Genomic DNA, 27,608 nt, shown 5'->3' on the forward strand with positions numbered 1-27,608 from the left:
TTATTATTGTTATTATTGTTGAAGAAACTTTGAAATGTTTGGAGCCGTGAGATTGAAATCAACCCTCACCCCCTCACGCCCCCCCCCCCCCACCCCCTCACCCCCCCTCCCCCCAACCCTCCCCCCCCTCCCCCCAACCCTCACGCCCCCCCCCACCCCCTCACGCCCCCTCCCCCCAACCCTCACCCCCTCACACACTCAACTCCTCAACCCCTCTTGGATGCGGACACAAACACACACGCGGGGTTGGGGGGGCGGGGCCTTTGAGGGCGGAGCCTATGGGGGCGGGGCCCGTGGGGCTGTAGGGGTGGGACCCGTGGGGTAGGGAATGTGGGGTCGGGGCCTGTGGGGCGGGGCCTGTGGGGCGGGGCCTGCGGGGGTGTGGGCTGCGGGGGCGGGGCCTGCGGGGGCGGGGCCTGTGGGGGCGGGGCATGTGGGGGCGGGGCCTGTGGGGGCGGGGCCTGTGGGGGTGTGGGCTGCGGGGGCGGGGCCTGTGGGGGCGGGGCCTGTGGGGTTTTGGGGCAAAGCCTCAGTTTGAGTTTCTCGTTCAGTTGCAGTTTCCGGTTTACCGCCGTCACTCCGCCCCTCCCCCCACCCAGAGACACAGGGACACAGGTAGTGACACACACCCTCACACACACACAGACCCTCACACACACAGACCCTCACACACACACAGACCCTCACACACACACACACACACACAGACCCTCACACACACAGACCCTCACACACACACACCCTCACACAGACCCTCACACACACACACACACACAGACCCTCACACACACACACACCCTCACACAGACCCTCACACACACACACACACACACACAGACCCTCACACAGACCCTCACACACACACCCTCCCACAGACCCTCACACACACAGACCCTCACACAGACCCTCACACACACACAGACCCTCACACAGACCCTCACACACACACACAGACCCTCACACACAGACCCTCACACAGACACTCACACACACACCCACACACAGACCCTCCCCACCCTCACACACACCCTCCCCACCCTCACACACACCCTCACGCAGACCCTCACACACACAGACCCTCACACACACCCTCACGCAGACCCTCACACACACAGACCCTCACACACAGACCCTCCTCACCCTCACACACACCCTCACGCAGACCCTGCCCCCACCCGCCACACACACATCGTGACACAGACTCTCCCCCACCCAAAGCCACTCTCTGTTTCAGTGAGTGTCCTCCCCTCTGGCTCCGGGAGCTGACAGTCATTGTGTGCGCTGGGCTCGTCCTCTTGTTGCTGGACGTCAGAGAAGGAATGAGGTTGGAGTAAAACCGAGTGAAGCGATGGATAAAACGTTTCTTCCAAACGTTGTAAACTTTGCTGTCCTCCAGGTTTGAATCTCGATTCTGTTCTGAGATTCTGTGCTGTTCAGCACCTTGGGACTTCCTCCCAATGTGAAAAGCGCTGTTTAAGTGTAAGGATTATTATTATTTTTTATATTACAAATGTAAGTGTTGTTGAGGTAGCTGATCTTAGCTGGGCTCGTTCAAGGAGGATAAAAAAATCTGCAAAGGGACTGGAGGTACGTGTGTGTGGATAGGTTTGCTGAGTTGCTCCTGCGCTCAAATAACCTGCTAACACACTGTCAAGCTTCATATGTGATGAATCTCTCTTGGGGTGAGATGCTGGAGCAAGATGTTGGACTGCGGTCATTAGAAGGACATTCGTGAGAAAAATATTCAAAAACTGAAGTTGTCGGCTTTTACGTCATTTTTCTGCCTTTTGGTCAGTGTTTGGTTTGAGTGTTCAGTGACTCGATTTAATTCTTTGATTCAAATGTATGACTGAAACATTGTGTGAAGCTAATATCGATCACTTGTCTCCATTCAGAACTCTGCAACCTGTGTCCTCTCCCAGACCTCGCTCTGTGAGCCTAAGACTCCCGGCTTCCCATCCCCCAGTAGATTGAATTCAAGATCCACAATTTCACTTTCAAATGTGTCCATCACCCCATCTTATCTCTGATCTCTTGCAACCATTCTGCCTGATCACTCCCACTGCTCAGCAGACAACAATTTGTTTAAATAGCACCCTTCATGTGATAACATCACCCGAGTACTGAAAAAGCACCAGCCTATTTAATGCACCATCCAATTCTCCCCACTGGTGGGAGAGGAGCTTCCATCCATTCTGCTTCTGCTCTGGATCCTACCCCGTAGTCTCTGCATTTCCCTTACCCTCCTTATCTTCAAAATATGCCTGAGGTCCTATCTCTTCAATCACACTTTTGGCCACCTTCTCCCCCTTACCTCCTGCTTAGGCTGCCAGTTAAAGAACTTCAGGTCGTCTTCCCAGCATGAAAGGCACAATATAAATTAATTGTAAAATTGTAATTGTGTCTGGATCTGGAGTCCAACAGTAATCGTCTGAAAAAGTGCTTCTGCACTCCTACTGACCATAGAACAGTACATTTCTGCCCTGTTTCTTGTCTAGAAGTGAAGTGACATTTGCTAACAGCAGTTGAACGATGTGAACCACGAGGCCTGATTCACGTTTTTGTGCTTTTAGACTCATTGACATTGCGTGAAACTTCAAATACCAGTTGCTAGTTTTTAATGTAATGGCGAACTGACAGTTGCTGGAACAACGTGATGTGGTTTCTTTAGAGTTTCTGGGAATTCTCAAGGCTGTATTATATTGACTGGAATTTCATTCTATTCTCACTGCCTGTGTTGCTTTCAAGTGCAGTGACTGTTTATTGTCAGAAAATATGAGTCAAGTTTTTCAAATGAAGTTAGAATAGTGAGTCCTTATTTTTAGATGTCACTTACCTTGAGATTTCTTTGTGTCTTAGATACTGGATGGCATCAATCATGAGCCAGGATTCAAATGAGGGGAATTCCAAAGATGAAGCACCATCTGCAAAAAAGCCCAGGTACAGTATTTATATTGCTATAATCTAGTCTAGTCTAAGAACACAAGAATTTTCTGGCGAAAGAAGGCCAAGATCCATCTAGTTCGCCTTCCGTCATCCTGGCCGTCGCTTGACATGTCATGTCCCGAACTATACACTGTATCCTGAGATATTATTTTCTAGCAGAAATCTGTCTAATTTGTTCTTGAAACAAATGACATTTCCTGCTTCCACTGTCTCCCTGGAGAGCCTGTTCCATAAATTTACTACTCTCTCATTGAAGTAGGATTTCCACAGATTTGTTCTGAATTTACCCCCCTTCAGTCGTAGGCCATGTCCTCTGGTTCTACTGTTCAGTACAAGATAAAATTTCTTATCTATTATCTACTCACTTCAGAATCTTAAAGACCATAATCATATGGCTCCTTAACCTTCTCTTCTCCAGTTGTACAATTACTGCCTGAGATTTGGTGCTGGTGATTGGAACAGCTCAGGTCCCGCTCTGATGCCACAAATGATTAAACTTTTTATGATCTTGTGAAAACTGGTCTGCAAGATGTGCTGCCACTAAATGTCACTACTCGGCTGGTGAAGCCGATTCGATAACAACTTTTAAGACAAGTCGATAATTATTTGGGGAGGACAAGTTTCAGGGCTATGGGGAGAGAGCGAAGGAGTAGGATTGATTTGGACAGCTCCTTCACAGACACGATGGGCTGAATGACCTCCTTCTGTGTTGTATGATTCTGTTGACCGATCCCTTTCCAGTCAATCAACGTACTAATAGTCTTTTAAGAATATTTATTGAAATCAGAATCACCTTGCCTTTGGTCACACGGTAACCTCTACAAATAAAAGCAAGCGATATTACCCGAGATTGGGAGCTGGCCAAGCTTCCTCAAGTCTGGATGTCTCTCTCTTTCCTCGTCCCAGACGTAGGCGTTTAAGATGTTCCTTCTTCTTCGATGTGGATATTTCCTCGTCCCAGACGCAGGGATTATCCGATAGTTCTTCAAATGTAAAGTCTGCTGATCAGTTGGTCTCCGGAGTCGATCTCTCGAACAAAAGACTCACCAAAGTTTTATAGTCCCAGGCAACCTTTGATCACGTCGCTCATTTGCTGGCCCTGTAAGACCCTGCTCAATTCCAAGTTCGGAGTTGTTTTGTTCCTTTGCCCCAAACCGATCTGACTGGTTTTGTCTGGGTTTTTCTGGCTGCTCACCGTGCACATTGTCCGATAGTAACCGTTTCTTCATTCTGCAACAATTCTGATACTGTTTTGTCCGATTTACTCGGGTTCCTGAATTAACCGGCGTCCAGCTAAAGCAGCTTCCACTGCACTGCATAAATCCAGATGGAATTTCTTCCCATATTTTGTTCTAATGTGTTGTTGAATTGCCACTTATTTTTAATTAATTTTTCTTTAGTTTGAAAATTCCTATTGTCATCAAAGCAAAATGAAAATAGGAACTCTATATAAAAAGATTTTATGTGACCCAACAGGAAGCTTTTGCCAAGTCTGAAAACCAAAAAGCCACAAGACTTGGTGCTGGTGATTGGAACAGGTGTCAGTGCTGCAGTAGCCCCCGAGGTCCCTGCTCTGAAGTCCTGGAAGGGACTGATCCAGGCTTTGCTTGATGCCGCCAATGACTTTGATCTCCTGGAGGATGAGGAGAACAAAAAATTTCAAAAATCCCTCCATGAAGATAAGAACCTGGTACATGTTGCACATGACTTGATACAGAAACTCTCGCCGGTGAGTGAATGTTTAAAACCTTTCAGTAGCTTCAGAAATCAAACAGCAACTTTAAGCCATTTGAGCTGAAGGAACTACTAATTTTGTCTCTGGATCAGTGATAATATTTCTAGGCAAATCAAGAGACCTGTGAGAAGAGTGTATTGCATTATACTTTCATATGTGCATCGTCCATTGATGACCGAAGGCAGATAGAGGAAAGTCAAAGAGGAAGGTCTGGAGACGGACCTTGAAAGAGGTGAGGGATGGGGTGAGTCAGAGGGACTCTGGGATGGAGTTACAGAAGAGCTGGGGTAGTTTGGCTGAAACCCGACCAATGCTGGTGGGGTGGGGGACATGAAGCAGCCAGTACCTGCTGAGCGCAGGGAGAGGCTGGGTCAGTACAGTTTCAGGAGGTCACAGAGCTATGGTGAGGCAATACCGTAGAAGGATTTAAAAGCGAGCACGAGGATCTTGAGCTTGCTCTGTTGGGGGATGGGGAGCCAATGGAGCCGGGTGAGGGTGGAGGTGATTGGCTTGCGGAGCCTAGTACCGGAAAGAACATTCTGCAGAGTTCTGGATGGTCTGCAGCTTCTGAACGGATGAGTTGGGTGGTTTGGCTAGAAGGGCATTGGCGTAATCAAGCCTGGACGAGGAGCTTTACTGGAGATGGTAACTGCTCTAACTGACAGAGTGAACAACTTTTTCAATCCTGGATGTTACTGTAGAAGCCAATCCTTTGCCTGACCTTAAGTATCTGCTGGGTAGGATTGGCATTACAGTAATCAAATGGATCCTGACCTTTTACTTAGCACACAAGCTGCTCACTTTATTGGTGTCAACTGAACGGGAATGGGTTCTTCTGCATTTGAAATGTCAGACTTTTGAACTGTTACTGAGTTCACAAGAAACCAGAATCTGTTTTGAAATGTAATGGTACGAAAGATCAGAATCTCCCCCCTCCCTCACATAGATTTTCCTTTTAACTGAGGAATATGATGTCTTCATCAGCTCATTTTTTTTGTATTTGTAATATATTTTTAAAGCTTTGTTATAAGCATGTGCTTACAGCCAGGGTAACAAAAGGATAGAACTTGCCCGAAAGGCCTATAGATTTTGATGAGCCAACCTCTCAAAATGACATATGGAATAGTAGTGTTCCTAGACTTCCAAAAGCCAGTTGGTAAAATTCCACACGCGAGACTTCTTTACACTAGTCAGTATCAAGAATAAGACATTGACGTGGATTATTAAGAAAATAAAGGGAACAGAGGAAAGGAATGTATCAGACAACACAAGTCAAATCAACTCGACAGCAGAGTGAGTATTCTGGAATGTTGAGATAAAATGGGCCATTGAAATCTTTAGTGATTGATTCTATATTTCACTGTTGTTAGTTGGTTAGCTTCGCTGATTATTTGCTTAATACTCCACAGCGCACAAGCAGTGTCAGATCAACCTTCTTTAAAGACTGTTTGTATGAAGTTTTTGACGACTTGGAATCGAAAATGGATGACGTTGGGAAGCACCTGTTGCACTCAGTGCTGAAACTGATGGAGAATGGAGCCCTGGTTTTAACCACAAACTTCGATAATCTGGTGGAGATCTATGGCACTCACCAAGGGCAAGAACTAGAGTCATTAGACCTTACTGATGAGAAAACGGTAAAGATATGATACTCTAGTCATTTCTAGTTGAGCAAATTTGTGTTTGTGCAAGTGCGTAATGTCAGTAAGCCTACCTGCTCCAGATATGACTTTTCCTTTAAAGTGTGAAGGCAGAAAATGGCCACTTCACAGACAGATACATAGAAGATGAGCTCTTGGTCCTGTTGAATCAAACTTAGAGAATCAAACTTTCTGCTCCATTGTGGCTTGATGTATGATGGGACTCAGTCAGGGCTGAGTGGATCTGAAAATATTTTTGTTTGGTTAGTTGGGTGTCTGACAGATGCAGAAACCCATCACCGTACTTAAGAGTATCCAAACCACACTGAGAATTCCATGCATCCCACTTACACATGGAAATTCCAGATAGATTGTTGGAATGGAATGTGCACTCTTTCCCTGGAGGGACGCATCCTAATTCCGGGGGTATTAGGCACAGGTTGGCAAGAGCCAAGGCTTGGGAAGCTCAGAGTCTGCGTTGGGGTAGCTACTGGAGGCTAACCAGCTAAAACCGCATAGTTTACCATTGATACCATTGTCTGCAAGCTTTCCCGCTGCTTTTCCAGCTAGGACCCCCAATCCTACCTTTTAGGGTGCAGGGTTAATAGGAGCTGAGTTGGAGGATTCCCTGCCCCCAGTGACTGGTCTGTGTTATCATCAACAATGAACCTGGAGGACTGAGGACCTGCCTTGCTCAGGAACCAAAACAACAAAGAGAATAAGCTGTGAAGATGTTTGCGATTAGAAAAGAAGTATTGGTGGAAGATCAATATTTCTTTGCTGACAAGAAGAATGTCTGTTCTATGTTTGGTAATTGCAAGAAAGGTGGAAATAAACATAGGTTATAGAAACTTAACCAATTTGGTAAGGGGAAAGCAATACAGTTATCACAATGAATCACGTTAATCCACAACAAGCAGTTTTCCCCCTAAAGCTGTTTCTTTTTTCTGTTTGTTGTCAGGTAATGGAATGGGCCCAAGGGAAACGAAAGATGAGCGTATTACATATTCACGGAGTTTACACAAACCCAAGTGGGATCGTCCTACACCCTGCGGGCTACCAGAACGTGCTGCGTAACACAGAAGTGATGGTAGGTTACATGTCGCTCTCACTGTCTCAATGTAAATATTACAGTATAATATTTTATATGGTTTATCTAGCTAGGACCACCTTGCCTACAAGGACTTTGGCTTGCATGGTAAACACGTTCTCAGTGGGAAAAATCCCCCAGTAGTTTGTTTTAAACAGGGAAGCATTTAGAAAGTGGTTGTTTTAATGTACTTTTTATGTAATAATGTGTTTTAAAGTGTAAATGCCGGAAAAGGCTGCTTGACAGACAGGATGAGCTCTTGACATTGTGGAATCACGCTAAGGTACTGCTCCATTGTAGCTTGATGCCACTGGACTAAATACCTGTCTCCATTTTACCCAATTTAACCATTGAAATTTAACTGCAATGCAGGAAATGTTTGGAGCATTTCATGTTCTCCTTTTCCTGTAACCAGTAGTGTGGAAATCCCACATCCTTGAGTCGGTTTTGAATTTGATGTAAAGTGGAAACTCACCAATAATGTTAGCAAATGGACTGAGACATTCTCACCACGAGCGAGTTGACCTCACCAGTGAGTTAGCATTACTATACTATATAACATAATGCTGAAATGAAAGTCTGTAGACAGTCATTGTATTAGGAAGTTGACCACAGTAGTTGAACTTAAGGTGAGTTTCCATTTACTTTCATTAGGATGGAGATGTAGACATGAGTGGCTATAATTTCAGTTCCTAATCTTCACGGAATAGATGCTGCTGTAAAGTTTATGTTTAACTTATTGAACAGAGGGAAATTCAACAGTTGTACGAAAACAAGGCCTTTGTCTTCCTCGGCTGCGGGCGGACAGTTGAAGACACAACGTTTCAGGCATTGTTCCTGGAAGCAGTGAAACACAAATCTGATCTGGAGCACTTCATGCTCGTGCGTAGGGATGATGTGGACGAGTTTAAAAAGCTTCGTGAAAACATGTTGGACAAAGGGATTAAAGTGATCTCTTATGGAGACGAATACTACCACCTTCCTGAGTACTTCGAGAGGCTGGCCAGCGAGATATGTACGCGGGGAAGACACGGTATGCTTTTTTGGAGAAAGTTCTAATCAAACAGTAATGAAACTGGCAGCTACAACTAGATCCCACCAAATAAATTTGTTCCTCCATCTTGTACGGTAACTAGCAAAGAGAAAATTCCTTTTGACCATATTGGATACATCAAAAATACCATCAGCTGGTGGTGCATCAGGTGAGGCCATTCTCACAGACAATGAGACAATGCACTGCCTCCAGTTGTAGGTCACCACCCTTCTGTCTGCTGATACATTACAATATAAGCCCCTGGGTCATGGCTTGTGCCAGGCCACAGAGGGATCTGATCCCAGAATTGTGGCTTTGGCGCTGGGCAACAGGAGTGGTTTTCAGCCATTGCCCACCAAGGCTGACTGGGATGAAATCTGTGAGGATTCATTCCAAGACATCACACTGCCCTACTGTCACCCCATCATCTATTCAGAAACTCTACAAAAGTCACACTTGACACATTGAGTTTTCAACATAATGGGTATTGCCAGTTTGCCCTGTTTAGTTAGTTTTCCAAATGTGCCACATGTAATCATTAGCAAATACAATTTATGCTCAACAACTATTGCAGGCACCTGAACCGAGTCTGACACTGAGTTAAGCACTCTGGGACATTGCCCGGCATGAAGGGCACTATATAAATGAAGTTGTTGTTGTTGACACAATTGCTGTGCAGGACCATGCGGGATCCCAAAGACAACTGTATTTCCATTCAGCAGGTGGTGATTGGGAATGGCTCTAATTTCCGTAATTTCCACTTTTAGCTTCTCACAGACCAGCCCACTCCTGACACATGAATAGCCATCTTCCAGATAAGACAAGAGGCCTGCTGAAAATTATTCTCAATAAATAGATACTGTAATTTAGAATTAGGACAGAGAGCACTAATGTTTGTTGGCAGATGGGGTGGGGGAAGGGTTTTCACTATTAACATTATTAGAAAACTAAAACCATTCAAAGGAATTTTGATAAAACAGACAGAATTCTTTTTTGTGTGCCCATATTATTGTTAAATGGTTAAATGGAGCATTATGTCCAAGTGCAGTTACTGGTCTAATTGTTTGTGAGAGAAGAGAATGGTCATAAAAGCACATCAGGAGCCTCACTGCTATTGTTCCCAAATTATTTCATTAGTACTCACTGGTATAGGGCCTTTCATGTTAGGAAGACATCCCAAATCACTTCACAGAATATTCTTTAAAGTGTAAACACCGCATCCAAGTTGCACACACTACGAACAGTGAATGACCAATTTTATTTGGGGAATTGTTGCCCAGCTCACTGGGAGTCTGTCTCCCTTCTCTTTTTGAAGAGTGCATTGGGATCTTTAACATCCATCTGAACAGTGAGATGATGCTTGACAATGAAAGTATCTACTACTCACAGCCTTTGCTTGCTTACTTTGCTTGCCACCCACTCCTATCTTGAATTTACATTGTTAACATTGAGGACAGTATTAATTGATCAGCCTCCGTCATCTGGACAGTGCAATTACAAAGAAATGCAACTAACTGTTATTAGATTTTCTGATCAACAAAGACTTGTGCTGATTTTCATTGTTTTTCCAGAGAATATACCACCCAATCATCTTTCTCCATATCACAGGATAAGGAAACTGTTGAGTGGAGCAGGGCTGAGGGAGTCTAATTAGGCCAGGGATAAGTGAAGTTCAATTGAACAAAGTTGCTTTACCAATAAAATTGCATGTTGTAATCCTCAACCCATGGAGAGCGGCATGAATTAATGGTGCCAGCTGCGTTCCAAAGCAGTTTCATTTATTTTCAGGGACGTGAGCTTGATTGGTTATTACTGACCTTTGCTGTAGTCAAAGACCTCTTGATTGTCTCTGAACCAATGCAAATCGCCAGGATTCTTCTGTAATGTACATGTGGGCTGCATGAGGATACGTTGGGCTGCACAGCTTACAGACTTGCTCTCTCTGGTCAAACTTCAAGGAAAAGTTAGTTGGTTGAGGCACTGAAAGCTTTGGCACCTTTGGAAACACACTCATGCCTTCCTGAGTCACAGGGAGACCAATAATAGACTGATTCAAAGGAGGAAACCTCAACAATAGTTATGCAACTATTGTATTGAAACTTCAACAACATAACTATTGTATTTGTTACTACAGCTGTAACATACTGTGTAATTCCAGTGTCTGTGCGTTTAACTGTTCTCTTTCTATCAGCCACAGGAATAGTCAATGATGGCTGTACATTAAAGAATGGTCCTGTTTCAGGAAACAGTCAAGGTACAAGTTCAGAATCATTTTTAGGATACAAGACCAATGTTTACATAATAATTTCATGTGATTAAATACAATATCAGTGGTACGCTTAGAGTAGCCGAGTCTTTGTCTCTGCTTTTCATTTTGCAAGATCCCAAATTAAATTAGGGAGAAAAATGAGAAGTCTTAAAATGTGATCCAGTGAACAATCTTCTTGTGCTGGCTGACAGTTCAAGTTGCAGCCTCCGCCACAATTGATTAGTGCCTTTTGCATTTGGGTCAAGGGAAACTACACTGCCGCATTTTGCCAAAAAAGTCAATTCACTTTACAGTATATTCTGTGAAGCATTTTGAGGCTTCTAGAAGGCGTGATAAGATGCTATGTCAAATGCAAGGATTATTTAATTTTATTAGATACTTATTGTCTCTCCTGTCTCCTGTCCAGATCAGAGAATTGATGCAAAAGATAAAATGTTGGGGAGATGAGTATTTATGTGCTCTTCACCATGAGAATACTGCAACGGAGGCCCATTCTGGGAGTTACCAAAGTGACCAAAGCTCATTATCAGAGCTGGTGGAACGGAAGCATATGGTGACAATAGAGTTTGTATTCACTTCATTACAGCTGTACTCAAACACTCCAGCTTCTTCAGGCATCTATAAAGCAAACATACTCAACTTCAAAACCAGTTTTGTTCTTCTGCACATTAAGATGGATTTGATAGACTGGAGCATCAACAAAGATTTGCAAGGCCTAATGGTTCTTGCTGTTATTGCAGTTAGTTTGGTGTAGTAATTTTATACTTTAAATGACATTGACTTGTGTACAAAGTATTTTTATCATTAAACACTTAATGATATTGCTGTGATGTAGATAATCTATTACAGCACAACCTCAGTAGAAACTTCAGAACATCGGTGATATTTGTTGGAATACCAGTGGGTGGAGGGGGGGGCAGGTCACACCTGCAATTTCTCCATGCGGTACCTTTGTGATCAATGGTGATGTAAGAACTTATTGCTAAGGTATAGTAAGGTTTTTGTATACAAATACAGCAGCCATTATTCAGGATTTCACAAATAGCTATGAGATGAATGATTGAATAATCAAGATTGTTGGCCAAAAAATCCTTTCTCACACACACACACACACACACACACAGGATTAAATGTGATATCACCTTCTCCTGCAGGACATAGGTTCCAAATTCAGATTAGAATAATTGGCTGCTAGTGAGTTGCAAAGTGTCCTAACAACAATTACATCCATGGCATTCCTTTTCTCACTACTTGTTTGTAAAGAGGTCTTTAATGTGGTACTTTCTCATATGTCTTTTCAAAGTCATGGTGGACATCGATTAGGTAGTCACTGCAGAAACAATTTTTTTTTATATTAGGCAGTGTTGCAGGTTTCCAGGATCATAATACTTAATACATTAATTGATAAGATAGCACTGCATCAGGCAAATGGATAGTCAAGTAAGCTGAAGAATGAGATAGTCATGATATCTCCTTTCCCTGTTATCTGAGCTTCCACCCAGATTTAAATGTTTTCAAATATCGCAAATCTCTCTGCCTTCGACTCACAGGAAATAGGCTGATTCTGCATCACATACAGGTCAAAACTCACTTAAAGGCACACACTATGTTGGTGCATAGAAATGAATCAGATACTGAATTATTTTCTAATACGAACAGAAAATTGCTCTTGTAAATTGAATAGAATCAAGAACCTTTCAAATAATCCATGTACTCACCTTGCAATGACATATCCACCAACAAAATAAACACCTTTAAGCCTCATGAAGGCCATGGCTGACAATTATAGCAGCTTTATTTAATAAATTCTCTTTACAATTTCTCTGTAATTCCTAGGCAGCCAGTACTGATATTTATTGCACTACTTAGAATTAACAATGTTGGTAAAAAAAAGCACTGAATTTATTTTTGTCCATCAGTTATGCAGTACACTTCCCTGTGTTTTTATTTAAAAAGCATAATCAGAGTATCTGCAGAGAACTGAAGGAGGTAATATGCTGAAAATGTTAGTGATAGACAAATGCCACAAAGCACATTCAACATTGATCCTTCAATATGTAGGGAAATTCAGCAAGGGCTGTTGTGGGGAGCAGAAGGTTGCTGACTGTTGGTTGTATTAAGACAATAGTGAGAAGCAGGTGTTTAAGCCTTGATCAGAGCGCTCACGATGGCCTTGGCATTGAGGCTTCGCAAGTCGTTGTATGTCTGTCCAGTTCCAACAAAGACTATTGGCTGGCCAGTAATGTAGGTCATAGAGATAGCAGCACCAACCTAAAAGTAAGAAAAATTGAAGTATCACTGAGATCCTATTGTGCAAATGGGTTTGCTCCATACCACATTACCTTCAGTCACGAGCCAATGTTCATGAGCACTACTGTTTTACAGGAAAAATTGTGAATTTTGAGACAAGGAACAAAAATCTAAATTACCAATTGTTTTAAGTTTGGGGACCATTGTTGGTTTAATTGATCCCAATTTAACATCTCAAGATGCCTACATCAAGTTGGTAGGTTTGGGAGAGCACTAAAGGTTATGAAATAATGTTGGAAAGTTTTCTGGTTTGCAGCCTTGGTGCAGTGTATTATGAGGCAAAAACACTTGTCTATGGGAAAGGACAATTTAACAAAGCACCAAGTGGACCAGTCCACGTACTGCATCTGTTTATTCATATAACTATCGTTGCAGTTGATACAGCACCATATCACATTTAACAACTTATCCGAAGGACAGCACTTTGAACAATACAGTACTCCCCAGCATTGCATTGGAGTGTCAAACTAGACTTTCAAAATGTTGAAATGGGGCTGGAACCCACACTACTAACTCAGAGCATGCTACCAACTGAGTCAGTGACACCTTATTAAATATATTACCCTACATTCATTTGATATAATGTATTCGCAGTTTGTAACTGTGATTAACACTAGACATGTACTGAATGTACGCAGTTATACACTTATCTGTTATACACCAGGTCTAATGTTTCCATTAATTTTTGCTTCCTCTTAAGATTCACAAATATTTCACCACACCCAGAAATGTAAATTCTTAAGACATTAACTTTCCTATGTTACACAATTCATTTTGTCTACTTTGGTTTTCCCTTCTTACCTTATCATCAATTGTATCAAATTTAGTCAGTACAATGCCATCAATCAGCTGTGGTTTCTCAATCATAGAGTGATCAGCCAAAGCCTGGTTAAACTTCACCTTAGAGGAAGACAGAGAGTTAGTATTTACAAACATGGGAGAATTAGCAGCCAGTCTGAAAACACAAAGCCAGTATTTTATCTAATAATGCAGGAAAAATAAGCATCAGAACCTACAAATATCAACAGGTATGTCAGGCTGGCTCAGTAAGAAGCTCTCTTTCTTGTGAATCAAGTAGAGGTTGCAATCCAAGTGAACTTTCTATCCAAACCACCACATTAAGCTCTACACCATATGCCCTCAATTTCTCCAACAGCGTTTGGCATCAAATTCTCACAATCATGTATATACATAGTTCATACAACAACTTCCATTTATATCGCGCTCTTGACAGAGGTTAGTATCTCGGAGCAATACAGTATGAAAACAGGCCATTTGGCTCAAATAGTGATTCAATTGAATATAGTAGAGTCTAATACTTACCAACTGATCCACGGCCTCATTTCCCACCAGGGCCTCACCAACAAACAGAACCAGATCTGGCATGTTGATGGCAATGAGCTTGGCAAGCGCAGTCATCAAAGGGGTGTTGTCCTGCATTCGGCCTGCGGTGTCCACCAACACCACATCAAATTCATGGTTTCGAGCTACAGAGAAATGTACCACTTCAGTAAAGACTACAATAGTTATTGAAAAGATTAAACTGAAAGGCTCACACACAATTCATTTCTCAGGAAAGACACCTCAATAGACCATGTCTTGCTTCAACAAACTACAACTTGGTGTTTTCCTCCTAATAACCTCTCTGCCCCACCCCCCACCTCGTAAACTAGCATTCACATTCAATCCAGTTGGATGAAGTTCATCTCCACACACATCACCCAAAATCAAGATTCACAGTAACCGTAGCTATTTAAATAGGCTCTTTATTCAATATATTTTCAGTTTCTTTTTGTATTTGTGTACTAAGTGTTCTGCTCATGGTCTCACTAAGTATTGTGTAAAAATACTTACACTTTTTTAAAAAGTATTTATTAAGTATTGTATAAGGATTGGAATGAAAATGTTATTACAACAAATTAAAAAATAATTTACCAAATGCAATGGCCTCCATAGCAATTCCAGCAGCGTCCTTCCCATAGCCTCTTTCAAAAAGCTGCACCATGGGCTGTCCATTGTTCTTCTCTGGTGGATGCAACGAGTTCAGGCGATGAGCATGAGTGCGGAGCTGTTCTACAGCTCCAGCTCGGAAAGTGTCGCATGCAGCAATTAGCACCCGAAATCCATTCTCCATCAGCCAAAAAGAGATCTCCAGAAAATAAAGAACAGTTTACTTTATTCAAGATGGACTGAACATTTGATCATGTCAATAGAGAAATACAATCTGTGGAAGTCAATCCAGCCTTGAATAAACAAAACAACAACAAATTACATTTATAGAGCGCCTTTCGCGTTGGGAGGACGTCCCAAGGTGCTGGACAGTCAGGGGTCAGGACCCAAGCATGGGATTGGGTAGGGGTGAGGGAAGGCAGAGAGGTGGGAGGGCGACTGAAAGCACGATCGAAGAGGAGAGTCTTGAGACCGGCCTTGAAGGAGGCAAGGGAGAAAGCAAGGCACAGGGACTGTGGAATGGAGTTCCAGAGTGTGGGGACAGAGAGGCTGAAAACCAAGCCACCGATGGTAGGTCAGGTCAGGTGGGAGACACGGAGCAGGCCAGAGCCTGCTGAACGGAGAGAGCGGACATGTTGGTAGGGAGTCAGTGGGTCAGAGAGGTAGGAGGGGGCGAGGCCAGGGATGGCCTTGAAAGTGAGGACGAGGATGTTGAATTCGATTCTCTGGGGGATGGGGAGCCAGTGGAGTTGGGAGAAGGTGGGAGTGATGGGGTCACGGAGCCTGGTGCGCGAGACTACATGAGCTGCAGTTTTGGATGATCTACATGTGGAAATTTACCCCATGATGTCACTAAGGGGGAGCATGTAGAGGGTGAAGAGGAGGGGACTGAGGACAGAGCCCTGAGGAATGCCGCACAAGATGGTGCGGGGGCTGGAGGAGAAACTGTTTGCTGAGACGAAGTGGAGGCGATGTGAAAGGTAGGACCTGAACCAGTCAGGGACAGAACCTTGGAGGGTGCGTTGGAGGAGAGGCAGTAGAGGATTGAATGGTTCAGTGTCAAAAACGCAGAGAGGTCGAGGAGGACGAGGAGGCAGAGGAAGCCCTGGCCACATATGGTCAGGATGTCATTTGTGACCTTGACCAGAGCAGTTTCACCCGATTGGAGGGGCTCATGGAGGGGCTCATGGAGGGAGTGGGAGGAGAGGAAAGAGCGAAGAACAGATTAAGCATAGCTAGATACCAAATCTAGGGTTGGAGAGGGTTGGGAGCTCCTGAAATATCCTGTGAGCTCAGTGTTACCCATACCGCAGTCAGCACTAAAGAACGCATTCGCATATTGTGAAAATGAATTAGGCATCAGAATCAAAAGCACCTGCAACCACTTCAATGCAAAATGCAAGCTTCCTCATAAATTAAGATAGTTTTCTACTTCACATCAATCTGTGCTAAATTTACAGACTCAATCAGTTCAGCTGATATGTACCAGCTCTGCAATAATAACTCAGATTTGATCATCTCTAGGGCAAGGCAAGCACTCAATGTCAGAATGGTGAAAAGTGGGCTCTATGTGACAATCAGAAATAAATATACAGCCGATCAGGAAGCCTTGAACAAATCTTTATGCAAATGACAGTCGTAGCAGGGATGCTATTCCTGGAAATGAAGACAATTGCAGAGCATTTGAAAGATGTAATCAATCGACTAGAAGCAAAATGCAGAAGAGCTATTAAATTAGGACTGTACATGAGTTACAGATAACTACCAGCTTGGCAATACACTTTAGTAGCGTTGATTTAACATGTTAGTATTGATGATGTACATCATCTCTACTATATGGATTTCTCACCCACCTTGGCAAGGTTAGTAGATTTCCCAACTCCATTTACGCCGCAGAAGGTAATGATAAAGGGCCGTCTCTGTTTTTGGGCTTCAATGACATCACGCAGAATATCCACACGCCTCTTTGGCTGAAGGATCTGTACGAGGGAATCCTGCAAGGCTTGCTTCACTGTGGAGGTTACCGCTGCAATTAAAATGATCAATTAGCAAACTACTCATATGAACATCATTAAAGACGGTCAACTTTTCCCCTCCTCTTCATTCTTCGCCCCTTCTCTTGAGAAAAGTGACTCAATTACAGTAAACCATTACAAGGTCCCAAAGTGGCTGTTTCTGGGTAAATTTAGGTAGCACGTGTTAGCAGGCTATTCAACTCTGATGGGTACCACATCAGAATCAAACACCCTCAACCAGTCTTCATGCAGAGGCCAACAGATAGGAACTTTGGCTGTTTTGGGAGTAACCAGTCACCATAACTGATTGACCTTTCAGGTGCCAGCCTGGCTCACTTGGTAGAACTTCTTGCCTCGGAGACAGAGGGTTGTGGGTTCAAACCCCATGTTGGGAGCTTCAGCTCAGTCTAGGCCGACTCACGAATGCAGTGCTGGGGCTATGCTGCATTGTCAGAGCTGCTGTCCTTAAGATAAAACATTAAACCGAGGCCCACTCTGCCTGTTCAGTTGGATATTAAAATCCCATGGCGCTGCTCAAAAAGGGAAAGGAGTTTCTCCCAGTGTTCTGGACAGCCAGCATCCAAATAAATTGATCATTCATTTCATAGCTATTTATGCGACAATGCTGTGCAAAAATTGGCTGCCACATTTGCCTACGAATAGTTATCATTGCCATACCATTACAATTACCATATCAATACATCCAGTAAAAATGTACACTGGCCTTCCCACCCAACCACAGTTGCTAAATTATCCTGACAATTTGCCACACTATCACAAACTCAGAGAGTCTGGACCAAGCTACAAACCGACTTACTGCTGAAAGTTCCCATGACTTTTCCCTCCAGCTTTTTGGCCACCGATTCACAAAGTTGGACTGCGATGTCAGCTGCAACATTTTTAGCTTTGTGGGAGGGAGGAAAAAAAAACTTAACTTTTAGGCAAATTATCTAATAAATGTCTAATATATTTGCATTGTAATATACAGCAACAACTTGCACTGATATAGCGCCTTCCACACAGGGTAGCGTCTCAGAGCGTTTAAATATAGACAAACAGGACTTTTTTTTTGTTGACACATGCAGAAACCATCACCATGCTTAAGAGTATCCAAACCAAACTGCAATTTCCATGCATCCCACCTATACATGAAAATTCCAGAGATATTCGTTGGAATGGAATGTGCACTCTCTTTCCGGAGGAACGCATCCTGCTTACCTAATTCCGGAAAGTATTACATGCAGGTTGGCCAAGGCTTGGGGACCCCTGCGTTGGGGTGACTGCAGCATCTAATCAGCTAAAACCGCATAGCTTGCCATTGAAAGCACTGTCTGGCAAGGTTACTGCTGCTTGTCCAGCTAGGACAATCCTAACATTTAGGGCTTTGACTTCCAGGGTTAATGGGAACTAAGTGTAAAGAATCCCTGCTCCTAGTGATTAGTTTTGCCTTCCAAGTCCTGCCGATGAGCCAACCTGCTCTAGAGTACTGTGGATCTGCCTGGCTCAGGAACTTGATTTCCAAGACCGCCAGAGGGTTGTCTCGATTCCAATATTCGGTTGCCAGGCATGTTACCTTGATCCAGTTCAGCTCCAGGGAGACCCTGCATACCTCTCCCCTATGCCCTAAGGAGGATAGCACTAGTTGGGTCATCCAACAAGCAAGGGTTTGAGAACCTCACTATGTTACTTACCAGGAACTCCCAGCAAGCTACATGGTGGGCAACACAACAACTTCCACCCTAGTGCCCTCCACGTAGGGTAGCGCCTCAGAGTGCTTAAACGTGGTGGAGTCTTGGGGGGAGGGGTGACCATAAGCACGTTCAAAAAGGAAGATCAATATGAAATGTGTAACAGCATTACCATGATCTTCCTCTTGCACCTCGGACACACATCCCTGCCCACTGAGTGATGGTTCTACCAGTTGGAGGTACTGAGCTTAAGCAGCAGCTGCTTACCTCCCTGCAAGCCAATCAAGGTGGATTCCAGATGGTGGATGTACGAATGTGTTCACAAAGGATATCTTATAACATTACAAAGAACAACTCTAGACCTACCAATTAGGTGATCTTTCATCTTTTCAAGCACAGGTTCCATGTCCTGAGGAGTAAGGCTTTTAGATCCAACCAAGCCCTTCAGCATTCCTAGCATCCCTCCAAAGCCAGCTCTCTTCTCACTGCATGCAAAAGGTTTATAGATCAGTGCATTTCAAAATTCATGTCACAGTTTTGATTTCCATTCAAGTTGAAGGAGGATTGTTATGAAGATGTACCTGGTCTTTGAAACTTCTTGGATAACACTGTGCTCTTCCTCCTCCTGCTCCTCAGAATCACTGCTATCATGATCCACATCTTTCAGATTTCCTTTCATTGACTCAAGATGCTTGCTCTGAAATGCATAAACATTGCAATATTCATATTAATTTTTAAAAAATAAATATACCTTCAAATTAGAACAATAATCCTTACATTTCATGCATAACACCTTTCTTGTCGGAAGTCTTAAAGTGCTTCATAGAATTTACTGTAAAATGCTTTGCGAACACAAAATCAAAATTCCGCATTTCATCCACAAAATGTAGTCAATTCATTGGTGGCAGCCAACGGTGCACAGCAGTGTCCCACAAAGTTGTGGATTGAGTGACCAAATTATTATTATCATAGGAAGATCGTGGTAATGCTGTCACACATTTCATGTTGGTCCTCCTTTTTGAACGTGCTTATGGTCACCCCTCCCCAGATTCCACCACATTTAAGCACTCTGAGGCACTACCCTGCGTGGAGGGCACTAAGTGTTGCCCACCATGTAGCTTGCAGAGAGTTCATGGTAAGTTATATAGTGAGGGCTCAAACCCTTGCTTGTTGGATGACCCAACTAGTGCTATCCTCCTTAGGGCATAGGGGAGAGGTATGCGGGGTCTCCCTGGAGCTGAACTGGATCAAGGTAACATGCCTGGCAACCGAATATTGGAATCGAGACAACCCTCTGTGGCGGTCTCGGAAATCAAGTTCCTGAGCCAGGCAGATCCACAGTACTCTAGAGCAGGTTGGCTCATCGGCAGGACTTGGAAAAGGATTATTAAAAAAGATTATTACCCCTGGAAAAGTGATCCAACAATCAACTAATAACCATTTCCTACTTACTGCTAGGTAAGCAGAGGTGCGTGGAGTAAAGAAATTTGCTCAAGGTTTCGCCCTGTCCGAAAATTGAACCCAGGTCCTCTCGTTTGCAAGGCCAGTGCTCTTAACCAAAATGCTACCGGACAAAATGAATTTATTTGCTAGGGTACCAGGAAAATCTCCTTTGAACCCACAAAGGAGAAGAAGCAAGTGTGCACACCAATAAAGCCAGCCTAACACGTTAGTAGTTACTTGACAGTTATCATAAGAGAGAACGCTGGGTTATGTTTCTTTTCATAAGCCTAGATATCTGACTGGTATCTTAGATGAAAAATGATCTTAGTACAGACCAAGGATCATACACTTGACCTTCCATACACTCCATCCATTGTATTTATCAACAAGCATCATAGGAGCCTGGAGATACAACACTTCATTCAGGTAAATTTCTATAATTCTCACGAACTGAAACGCATGCAATACTTTCACTGCCACTGTCATAAAGATATAGCAGACCTACTCACCCTCACCACCTTTAAAAAACATTCACAAAGGAAGAAAACACACATTCTTGAATACTCATTCAAAATCACCTGCAGAATGGGCATGACTGTGACTTATAGAGTATGGGAATTTGAAATAGGTTTGAGTATATGGAGAATGAAGCACATTATTTCTGTGCTCAAAAAAAGGTAATACTTGGCACTCAACAAAATCATTTTTTATTGATAAGTCTCTTTCTTTCTTAATCTGCAAAACAATCTTTAGTTCCTCTCCAAAATAAAACCAGAGTTAAAGAGAATACATCGAAGAGGTCAACATGGAGCATTTTTATATTTTCATTTATGAGGCTGAGCAAAGCTCATTAATTGAAATAGGAGCTCCTTGAGGAAATCTCTATTTATGGAATGAATCAACTGAATAATAACAATTAAATAGTACCATGTTACTGCTGCTGTTGTCCCCACTATTACTGACAGTAGATTGACCATTGACCAATGAGGGGCTGTAGTCCAGTCCTTTGGCACTGGCTTTTTGATCCAGAGACCATTTACGGTCCTGTTTTGGTTTCCTTGGTTTTGGGGATTTGCTGCTGAAATTTAAAAGAACAAAGGTTACTGCAGAACCACCTTATTACAGCCCAACATTCACGACCCCTATACACTACTCTCCCTCCACTCAATCATTATTCAATTTCAGAGAATGCTGATGATTTATACAGCTGTGCAGTTATCTCACTTACTAAATATGGCTATTAGAAAATCTAGCTGCCAAATGTAAAATGGTTATTTAGTGTCTCGTCTCAAGCACATCTAATTGTCATTATACCCATTACTTTTCTAGCAAACCTGTTGCATAGCACTGAGGAGTAGGATCCTTGGAATTCTGGGAGCACTCATCAGACGATATAGAAAGGCTGCCTCTATGACTTCTGAGGGCACAGATCCAGTTATAACAGTTCTGTCTACTGAAATTATTTATTCTGAAAGTTAAAAAAACGTTGAAGGCTATTTGGTAAGTGCCTGATTTGTTACTCTCAGATAAGAAATACGGAGGCTTTTCATCTCCTCTCACCTAGTTTCTTTTTTCTCCTTTCTTTTCAATTTTTTGGACAATTCCTCCCGGTTTCTCAAAATGATTTCATCCTGAGTCAATCCATTCTGGTTGGCATCCCCTGCTGCGATGGCCTTTAATGGGATCTCCACTGCCTTTGGTACTGGAGCTGGCTCTGGCACAAGGGCTAGATCACAGAAGCACACAAACCATCAGTAAGTAAAATCATTCAGAACAGCTTGTTAACATTCCTACAAGCATTTAAGAAAAAAATTGCATATATCACTGAGAAGGTGACTTCAGTTACATATAACTGGATATTTTCCATCAAATGGAACCAAACAGACATTTCCTTGAACAAAACACAAAATACTGCAGATGCTGGAATCTGAAACAAAAGCAGAAAGAGCTGGGAAAACTCAGCAGGTCAGGCAGCATCTATGGAGAAAGGAAAGTGAGTCAACGTTTCGGGTCCACGACCCTTCGTCAGACATTTCCTTGTGTCATTCCAAGCGTGCTGCTGCAGGATACCAGGTTACCCTTTCCTGCACATGTGCCGAAGAAACTAAAATAATGCAAGACAATTTATTACATAAAAAGTTAAAATGCTGGCATGAGATTGTGGCATTCTGGTCTAGCAATGTGAAAGGGGAGTAGCACTTCAGAGTATTGCTCCTATTCAAGGTGTCACATTGGAGAGTTTTATACAAAATGTCCACCACAAGCTCTTTAACCACCTGTTGTAAAGTCACTTTTTCTGTGCCAGTCAGGCAGAAACCTATCCCATCACCATGTACCTACAAAATACAGTGATTACACTTTACAGTAAATCTTGTGAAGTGCTTCGAGACATCCCCCCCATCGTGAAAGACACTTTAACAAATGCAACAATTACTATTAGAAGTATTGAAACCAGACTGAATTCCATGTATGCTTGACATCTATGTATAGAAATTTTGATACAATGCCATCCCTCAATTAGCTGATACCTAATAACTTCCCCAGTACCGCTCTGACAATACTCCATCATAGCAGAACACTACTCACCTTCCTTCTTGTTTTTCTTGTTCTCCTTCTTCTCTCCCCCACGGACTTCTATCAGCGATTTTACAGTTTTCCTTGATTTATCAGATTGTTCAAATGTTTTCATGGCAGACGGTGCTTTTGCTTTGGTGCGTTCCTCAGCTGCCCTAAATACAACCAGCAAATACTTAAGACACTGCAAGTAGAATAAGCGACTAAAAATCTGCGCCAGTTTCTCATTCTACAATTTTCAAAGGTAAAACATAAGAAGAATCTTTCAAACTTAGATTTAATATTTTTATATGCTGACAAACACACATTGTATTTAATTTTCTCTCCCTTCAAACAGGTTGACTAACGTTCGCAATTGGTTTCATGGATACCAGCCACATGTCGTTCACACTTCTTGTGTTCCTGCATTTTGATTATCAGATAGTGTGGAGATCATAACCATGTCCGATTCTATCCTTAACCAAGGTCTCCACATACTTTCCAGCAAAAAGGGAGGAAGTTACCAAATTGGGAATGATTTTCAGTGATTGAACTGAAACCCTGGCTGATTTCCCAGCTCAGGCATTCAGATGCTATTGCTAGTACCCAATTGAAATTATGTATAGCACAAAAAGGCCATTCGGCCCATCGATTCTGTGCCTGCTCTTTGAAAAGAGCAATGTAATGTCAATCCCACTCCCCAGTCCTTTCCCCATAACCCTGCAAACCCGTCTCCTCAAATTCCCATCCACCGTATTTTTAAAAGTTGTTATCGAATCGATGTATCACCATTCTTAGCAGTTGATGGAAAGCAGAGAGCATTTACAGCCCCCTCCCCGCACAAGCAACTGGATTACTGTCTATAATAAAAGCTGGCTCCACAATTCTCCTGCTATCCTGCTGGTAGGGTATGTTTGCAAGGACACTGGCTGCCCCTCATTATCTTAATAGATGATCCCAGACAAGCATCAAAACTCTATTCATTGGCAGGAAGAGAGGAAAGTGTGTAACGGACAGCCAAATATTAACGCTGCTCCCACCTAGTGTCCAGACAGATCACTGGACAGTGGGAACCTGATTCATTCAACCCAAGGATGCTGCAGCTCCAACATCTTTGGAATATAAATGAGTTTATTCCTTACCTTAGGAGCATTCTAAAGTCATCTGAAAAGTCAAAAGAGCCGCTGATGTGGCCAAGCACTCCATGCTGTTGCAATTGATTTCTATATTTGTCACGAAACTGCATATGGATATCATCAATAAATTTGTCCACATAAGTTAAAGTTAGGATTTTTTGGTAACCCACCTGCAGAATAAAGAAAAAATGTGTTTAAATTAACAGGACGTCCTTACCATCCAGCTTCAAGTTGTCAGTTATAAATACACCTTAAATCTTGGAAATGGCAAATAGTTATAGCCTTTTGCAATATAAAAAAAATTGGAGACAAGTACATAAAACCACCTAGCCATAATAATCCTACTTCTTGCATTTGGTTTAGTATCTTTCATGTTGGGAGGATGTCTCAAAACACTTCCATGGCAGTCCACCTGCACACAACTGCCATGAAGTATATGGCCAATTTTATTTGGAGTATTTATTGCCCAGGACACCGGAAGAAACTGCAGTCTTCTTGATTAATGCCATGGGATTTTTAAACACCTATCTGAACAAGCAGAGGGACCTCAGTTTAACGTGTCATCCAAAGGAAAGCACCACCAACAATACTACCGCGCCCCACCATTGCACTGAAGTATCAGCCTCAACAATGCGAGTTCAAAAGTCCCAACATAGGGCTTGAACCCACAACTGAGCCAAGCTGGTACCCATGAAAATCTACTACAGTGCACAAATTGAAAGGAGTGAGCATTCAGCAGCACATAACAGTTAGTGTGACTGTTCCAGTCATATACACAGTAGCCTTGGTCTTAACGGATATGAGTTTTCCTCCTGACGTGAAAGACGCTATAGAAATATAATTTGTTGTTGTCACCTGATCCACTTATAGTGTCCACATGTAGCACAAAGTGCCAAATAGAGCACAAGGAAATGCTTTCCAAAAATGCATCAGTGAAGCAAATCTGATGCATAGACCGGAGTTTCCCTGAAGCTTCCCACAGCTATAATGAAAAGCACATCATAATTGGTTTCTCAGTCATGCTCACAAGAGCCAGTGACAATGGCCTCTTTTTCAAAACTCACCACAAATAGCAGCTCAAATTCATTGTCCAGCTTGTATTTAAGTGTAAGGGCCTCATGAGTGAAGGAACTGGTTCCCCCTCGCTCCTGTAAAAATGAAAGTTCATTCATTAACCAAACAATTTACTTTAGTGTTTTTCCATGTATCATTTTAATAAATCTGAACTTTTTCTTCTGTAAATTGGGAGGTAAATGGGGCACCTTGAGGCAGCCACAGGAGGACAGACATATTACAATACTTGACAGTCACTCAGAGCTCAGAAAGCCCCAGAGAGATTGCAGTTGGTGCAAATAGTCATGATGTACTCTTCCAGTCTAATGCATGGACCAAAATTTGTTGACTAACTTTGTGGTTCATCATAAACATATCTATTTTTGCGGGTCTAACTTTCACAGATGAACCAATTTTTAAAATCTTTTTGCGTGGACTAATTTCCGGGGATGGCTCACATTTAAATAAATTAAGATGAGTTAGTGTAAATTGGATGCAATAAAAATCTGTGAGATCAGAAAGCGGCTGTGCTCGCGCGTGTACCAGCCTCATGAAAATAATTTATACCATTCTCGCTTTAAAAATCATTTACCTTGTGAGAACAGTTTGAATTGTTCAAGATGGTGCACATTGTCAAAGATCAAACATGAATGATGACCATTTTGGTGCAACAACCAGCCCCCAATGGACCATATTTCATCTATCTGGCTCAATACGACAGTGCAATAATGCACTAAGCCATCATGGAAGTGATACACACTCATTAGTGTAGACAATAAGCCTACACTATTTCAGTAGCGAGGATTCTAAGTACATAAGCATTTAGGGATTATGCTTCTGATTCTTCCTAGCAATATATTTATTCTCAAAAATAAATAAACCGCCTAAAAGCTTATATAGCAGCTATAGGGACATGCAGTACAGAAAGAACCAAACTGAAAAACAAACATCACAGAAGTTATTTTAATTTGTAGGCAGGCCTCTGTTAATAGGCCACCTGAACATCAGCCAGAGCCTTAGGCAATAGTTGTAAATTCCCCAAACACCCCAAAGCTTCAAAACAAAGCAGAATACATCTAAGTATCAAGCAGCTTTTTGGATTGGAGCAAGAATAGACATGGTCCCAAGGGGGTTACAGTAAAAAAGACACCAAAACAGCTTTTTTAAAAAAATTCATAGAATTATTGAAATTTACAACATATAGAAGGCCATTCGTCCCATTGTATCCGTGCTGGCTCTGCTCAAATAACAACCTATTCATGCCCATTAACCTTGCTTTTCCCATTGCCCTAAATATTAGTTTTTTTAAGATATCTACCCAAGTTCTTTCGAAACCGAATATGGATCTTGCCTCAACCACAGCACCTGGCAGGCCATTCCACCTCGTAATCCACATCCTCACTAATAATCCCTCAAAAAAAAACAATAATAAATTGGTCATTTTCAATCCATGACTGTTTGTGGGACACTGCTGTGCGCAATTGGCTGCCGCGTTCGCCCACAAATATACAGTCAATTTACTTTACAGTATATTCTGTGAAGCGCTTTGGGACGTCGAGAAGACCTGAAAAGCGCTATATCAAATGCAAGGATTATTATTATTATAATCTCCCCCATTGCTATCTTGTTTGGCTACAAATACAATCACAATGCTTAACAGTAAAATCCTCACTGTTTTAAATGCAAGAATTTTATCTATAACTGATACCTTCTAGTCACTGAGAAGTGGAAAAACAAAGCAGATCTGAATCCAATAACCACAACAGAACAACGCCATATGGTAGTTACCCATTGACTTTTGTAACAAATCCCTGCACAGTAATTTGTAATGTTAAGATCTGATGCAATCAAAAATTAATAACTGTTTGGTCTACGTGGATTTTCTTATCTAAAGGGCATTACAATTGTGGACACGAGTCAACGTATCCACAACGTGAAGGATAAGGCAACACGATCTTAAGCAGCAAGGCTTTGGCGTGAGACAGTCCTGACTGAACGGATTACTTCAGTGCGGTGCGATGTTGACTTGCATTTAGCGCCATTTACACGGGAGGACGTCTCGTCGTGTGAAGTGTAGGGACTGCGCTGCCTGGGAGCGACCGTTATAGTTGATATCTCTGTAACAAGCGTATTTACCCGGGTCAGGCATTTATCAGTATCTTGGAGCATTCGGCGCCAGCAGCTGGCGACATGGTGCTGAGAAACGGCAGCACATCGAGAGGCGCCGATTATCTCCTCTTCCTTCCAATCTGAGATGTGCGGCGGCGGCGCCACGTAGAGAGGATTTGGGGCCACCAGACTGAGAATGAAACAGTGAAGCCCCTCACACGCCCTGACAGACCCCCATTCCCCTCCGGCTGCTGGCGGTGCGGCCGGACCCGGGCTTGGCCTCGGGCGGCATTGGTTGAAGGCACCGGCCGGCGCGGCAGCAGGTTCCCGGGGGGGAGGGGCTGCCGGCACCTGCGCGTCAGAGCCCGGGAGCTGCGCTCGGCCTCGGCCTCACCTGGAGGATGACGCTCCGGATGAGCGCATTGACGGTGCCGCTGACGGAGCCACTGACTCCCTGGAAGCACCAGAGCACGATGCCGCCTTTACTGAAGATCGAGAAGAAATCCAACATGGCGCCGGCCTCTCGCGCTCAGAACAATCCAGAAGCTCGGGCGGGGCGCGCGGGTCACTGAGCGACACGTCTGCATGTACCCGCTCCGCGCATGCGTCAACCTGTCACGTGCCCGATGGGGGGCCGG

General features: G+C 43.1%; 2 protein-coding genes across 10 annotated transcripts; one reads left to right on the forward strand and one right to left on the reverse strand.

Annotated features, from left to right (window-relative positions):
- Positions 1-535: 535 nt before the first annotated feature.
- fam118b (family with sequence similarity 118 member B) lies at positions 536-12,432 on the forward strand. Of its 5 annotated transcripts, none has more exons than XM_007895981.2 (8): positions 536-615; positions 2,860-2,940; positions 4,423-4,675; positions 6,091-6,318; positions 7,283-7,411; positions 8,159-8,444; positions 10,636-10,698; positions 11,120-12,432. In XM_007895981.2, exons 2-8 carry the CDS (start codon positions 2,867-2,869, stop codon positions 11,158-11,160), a joined length of 1,074 nt encoding a protein of 357 aa, XP_007894172.1. In that variant the 5' UTR covers positions 536-615; positions 2,860-2,866; the 3' UTR covers positions 11,161-12,432. The 5 variants fall into 5 exon arrangements, with proteins under 5 accessions (XP_007894172.1, XP_007894173.1, XP_007894174.1 ...); XM_007895982.2 differs by lacking the exon at positions 536-615 and adding an exon at positions 1,212-1,479 and having other exon boundaries at positions 10,642-10,698; XM_007895980.2 differs by lacking the exon at positions 536-615 and adding an exon at positions 1,215-1,479.
- srpra (SRP receptor subunit alpha) lies at positions 10,239-27,578 on the reverse strand. 5 transcript variants are annotated; one of them, XM_007895977.2, is made up of 15 exons: positions 27,365-27,578; positions 26,180-26,272; positions 24,873-24,956; positions 23,815-23,978; positions 22,706-22,848; positions 21,680-21,845; positions 21,047-21,197; positions 19,258-19,373; positions 19,043-19,161; positions 17,806-17,892; positions 16,827-16,999; positions 14,959-15,172; positions 14,347-14,510; positions 13,825-13,923; positions 10,239-10,395 (listed from the first exon to the last, which is right to left on the reverse strand). In XM_007895977.2, exons 1-15 carry the CDS (start codon positions 27,479-27,481, stop codon positions 10,273-10,275), a joined length of 2,013 nt encoding a protein of 670 aa, XP_007894168.1. In that variant the 5' UTR covers positions 27,482-27,578; the 3' UTR covers positions 10,239-10,272.
- Positions 27,579-27,608: the final 30 nt, after the last annotated feature.

The sequence above is a fragment of the Callorhinchus milii genome, unplaced genomic scaffold (assembly GCF_018977255.1).
Source record: "Callorhinchus milii isolate IMCB2004 unplaced genomic scaffold, IMCB_Cmil_1.0 Scaffold25, whole genome shotgun sequence".
Lineage (NCBI taxonomy): Eukaryota > Metazoa > Chordata > Chondrichthyes > Chimaeriformes > Callorhinchidae > Callorhinchus > Callorhinchus milii.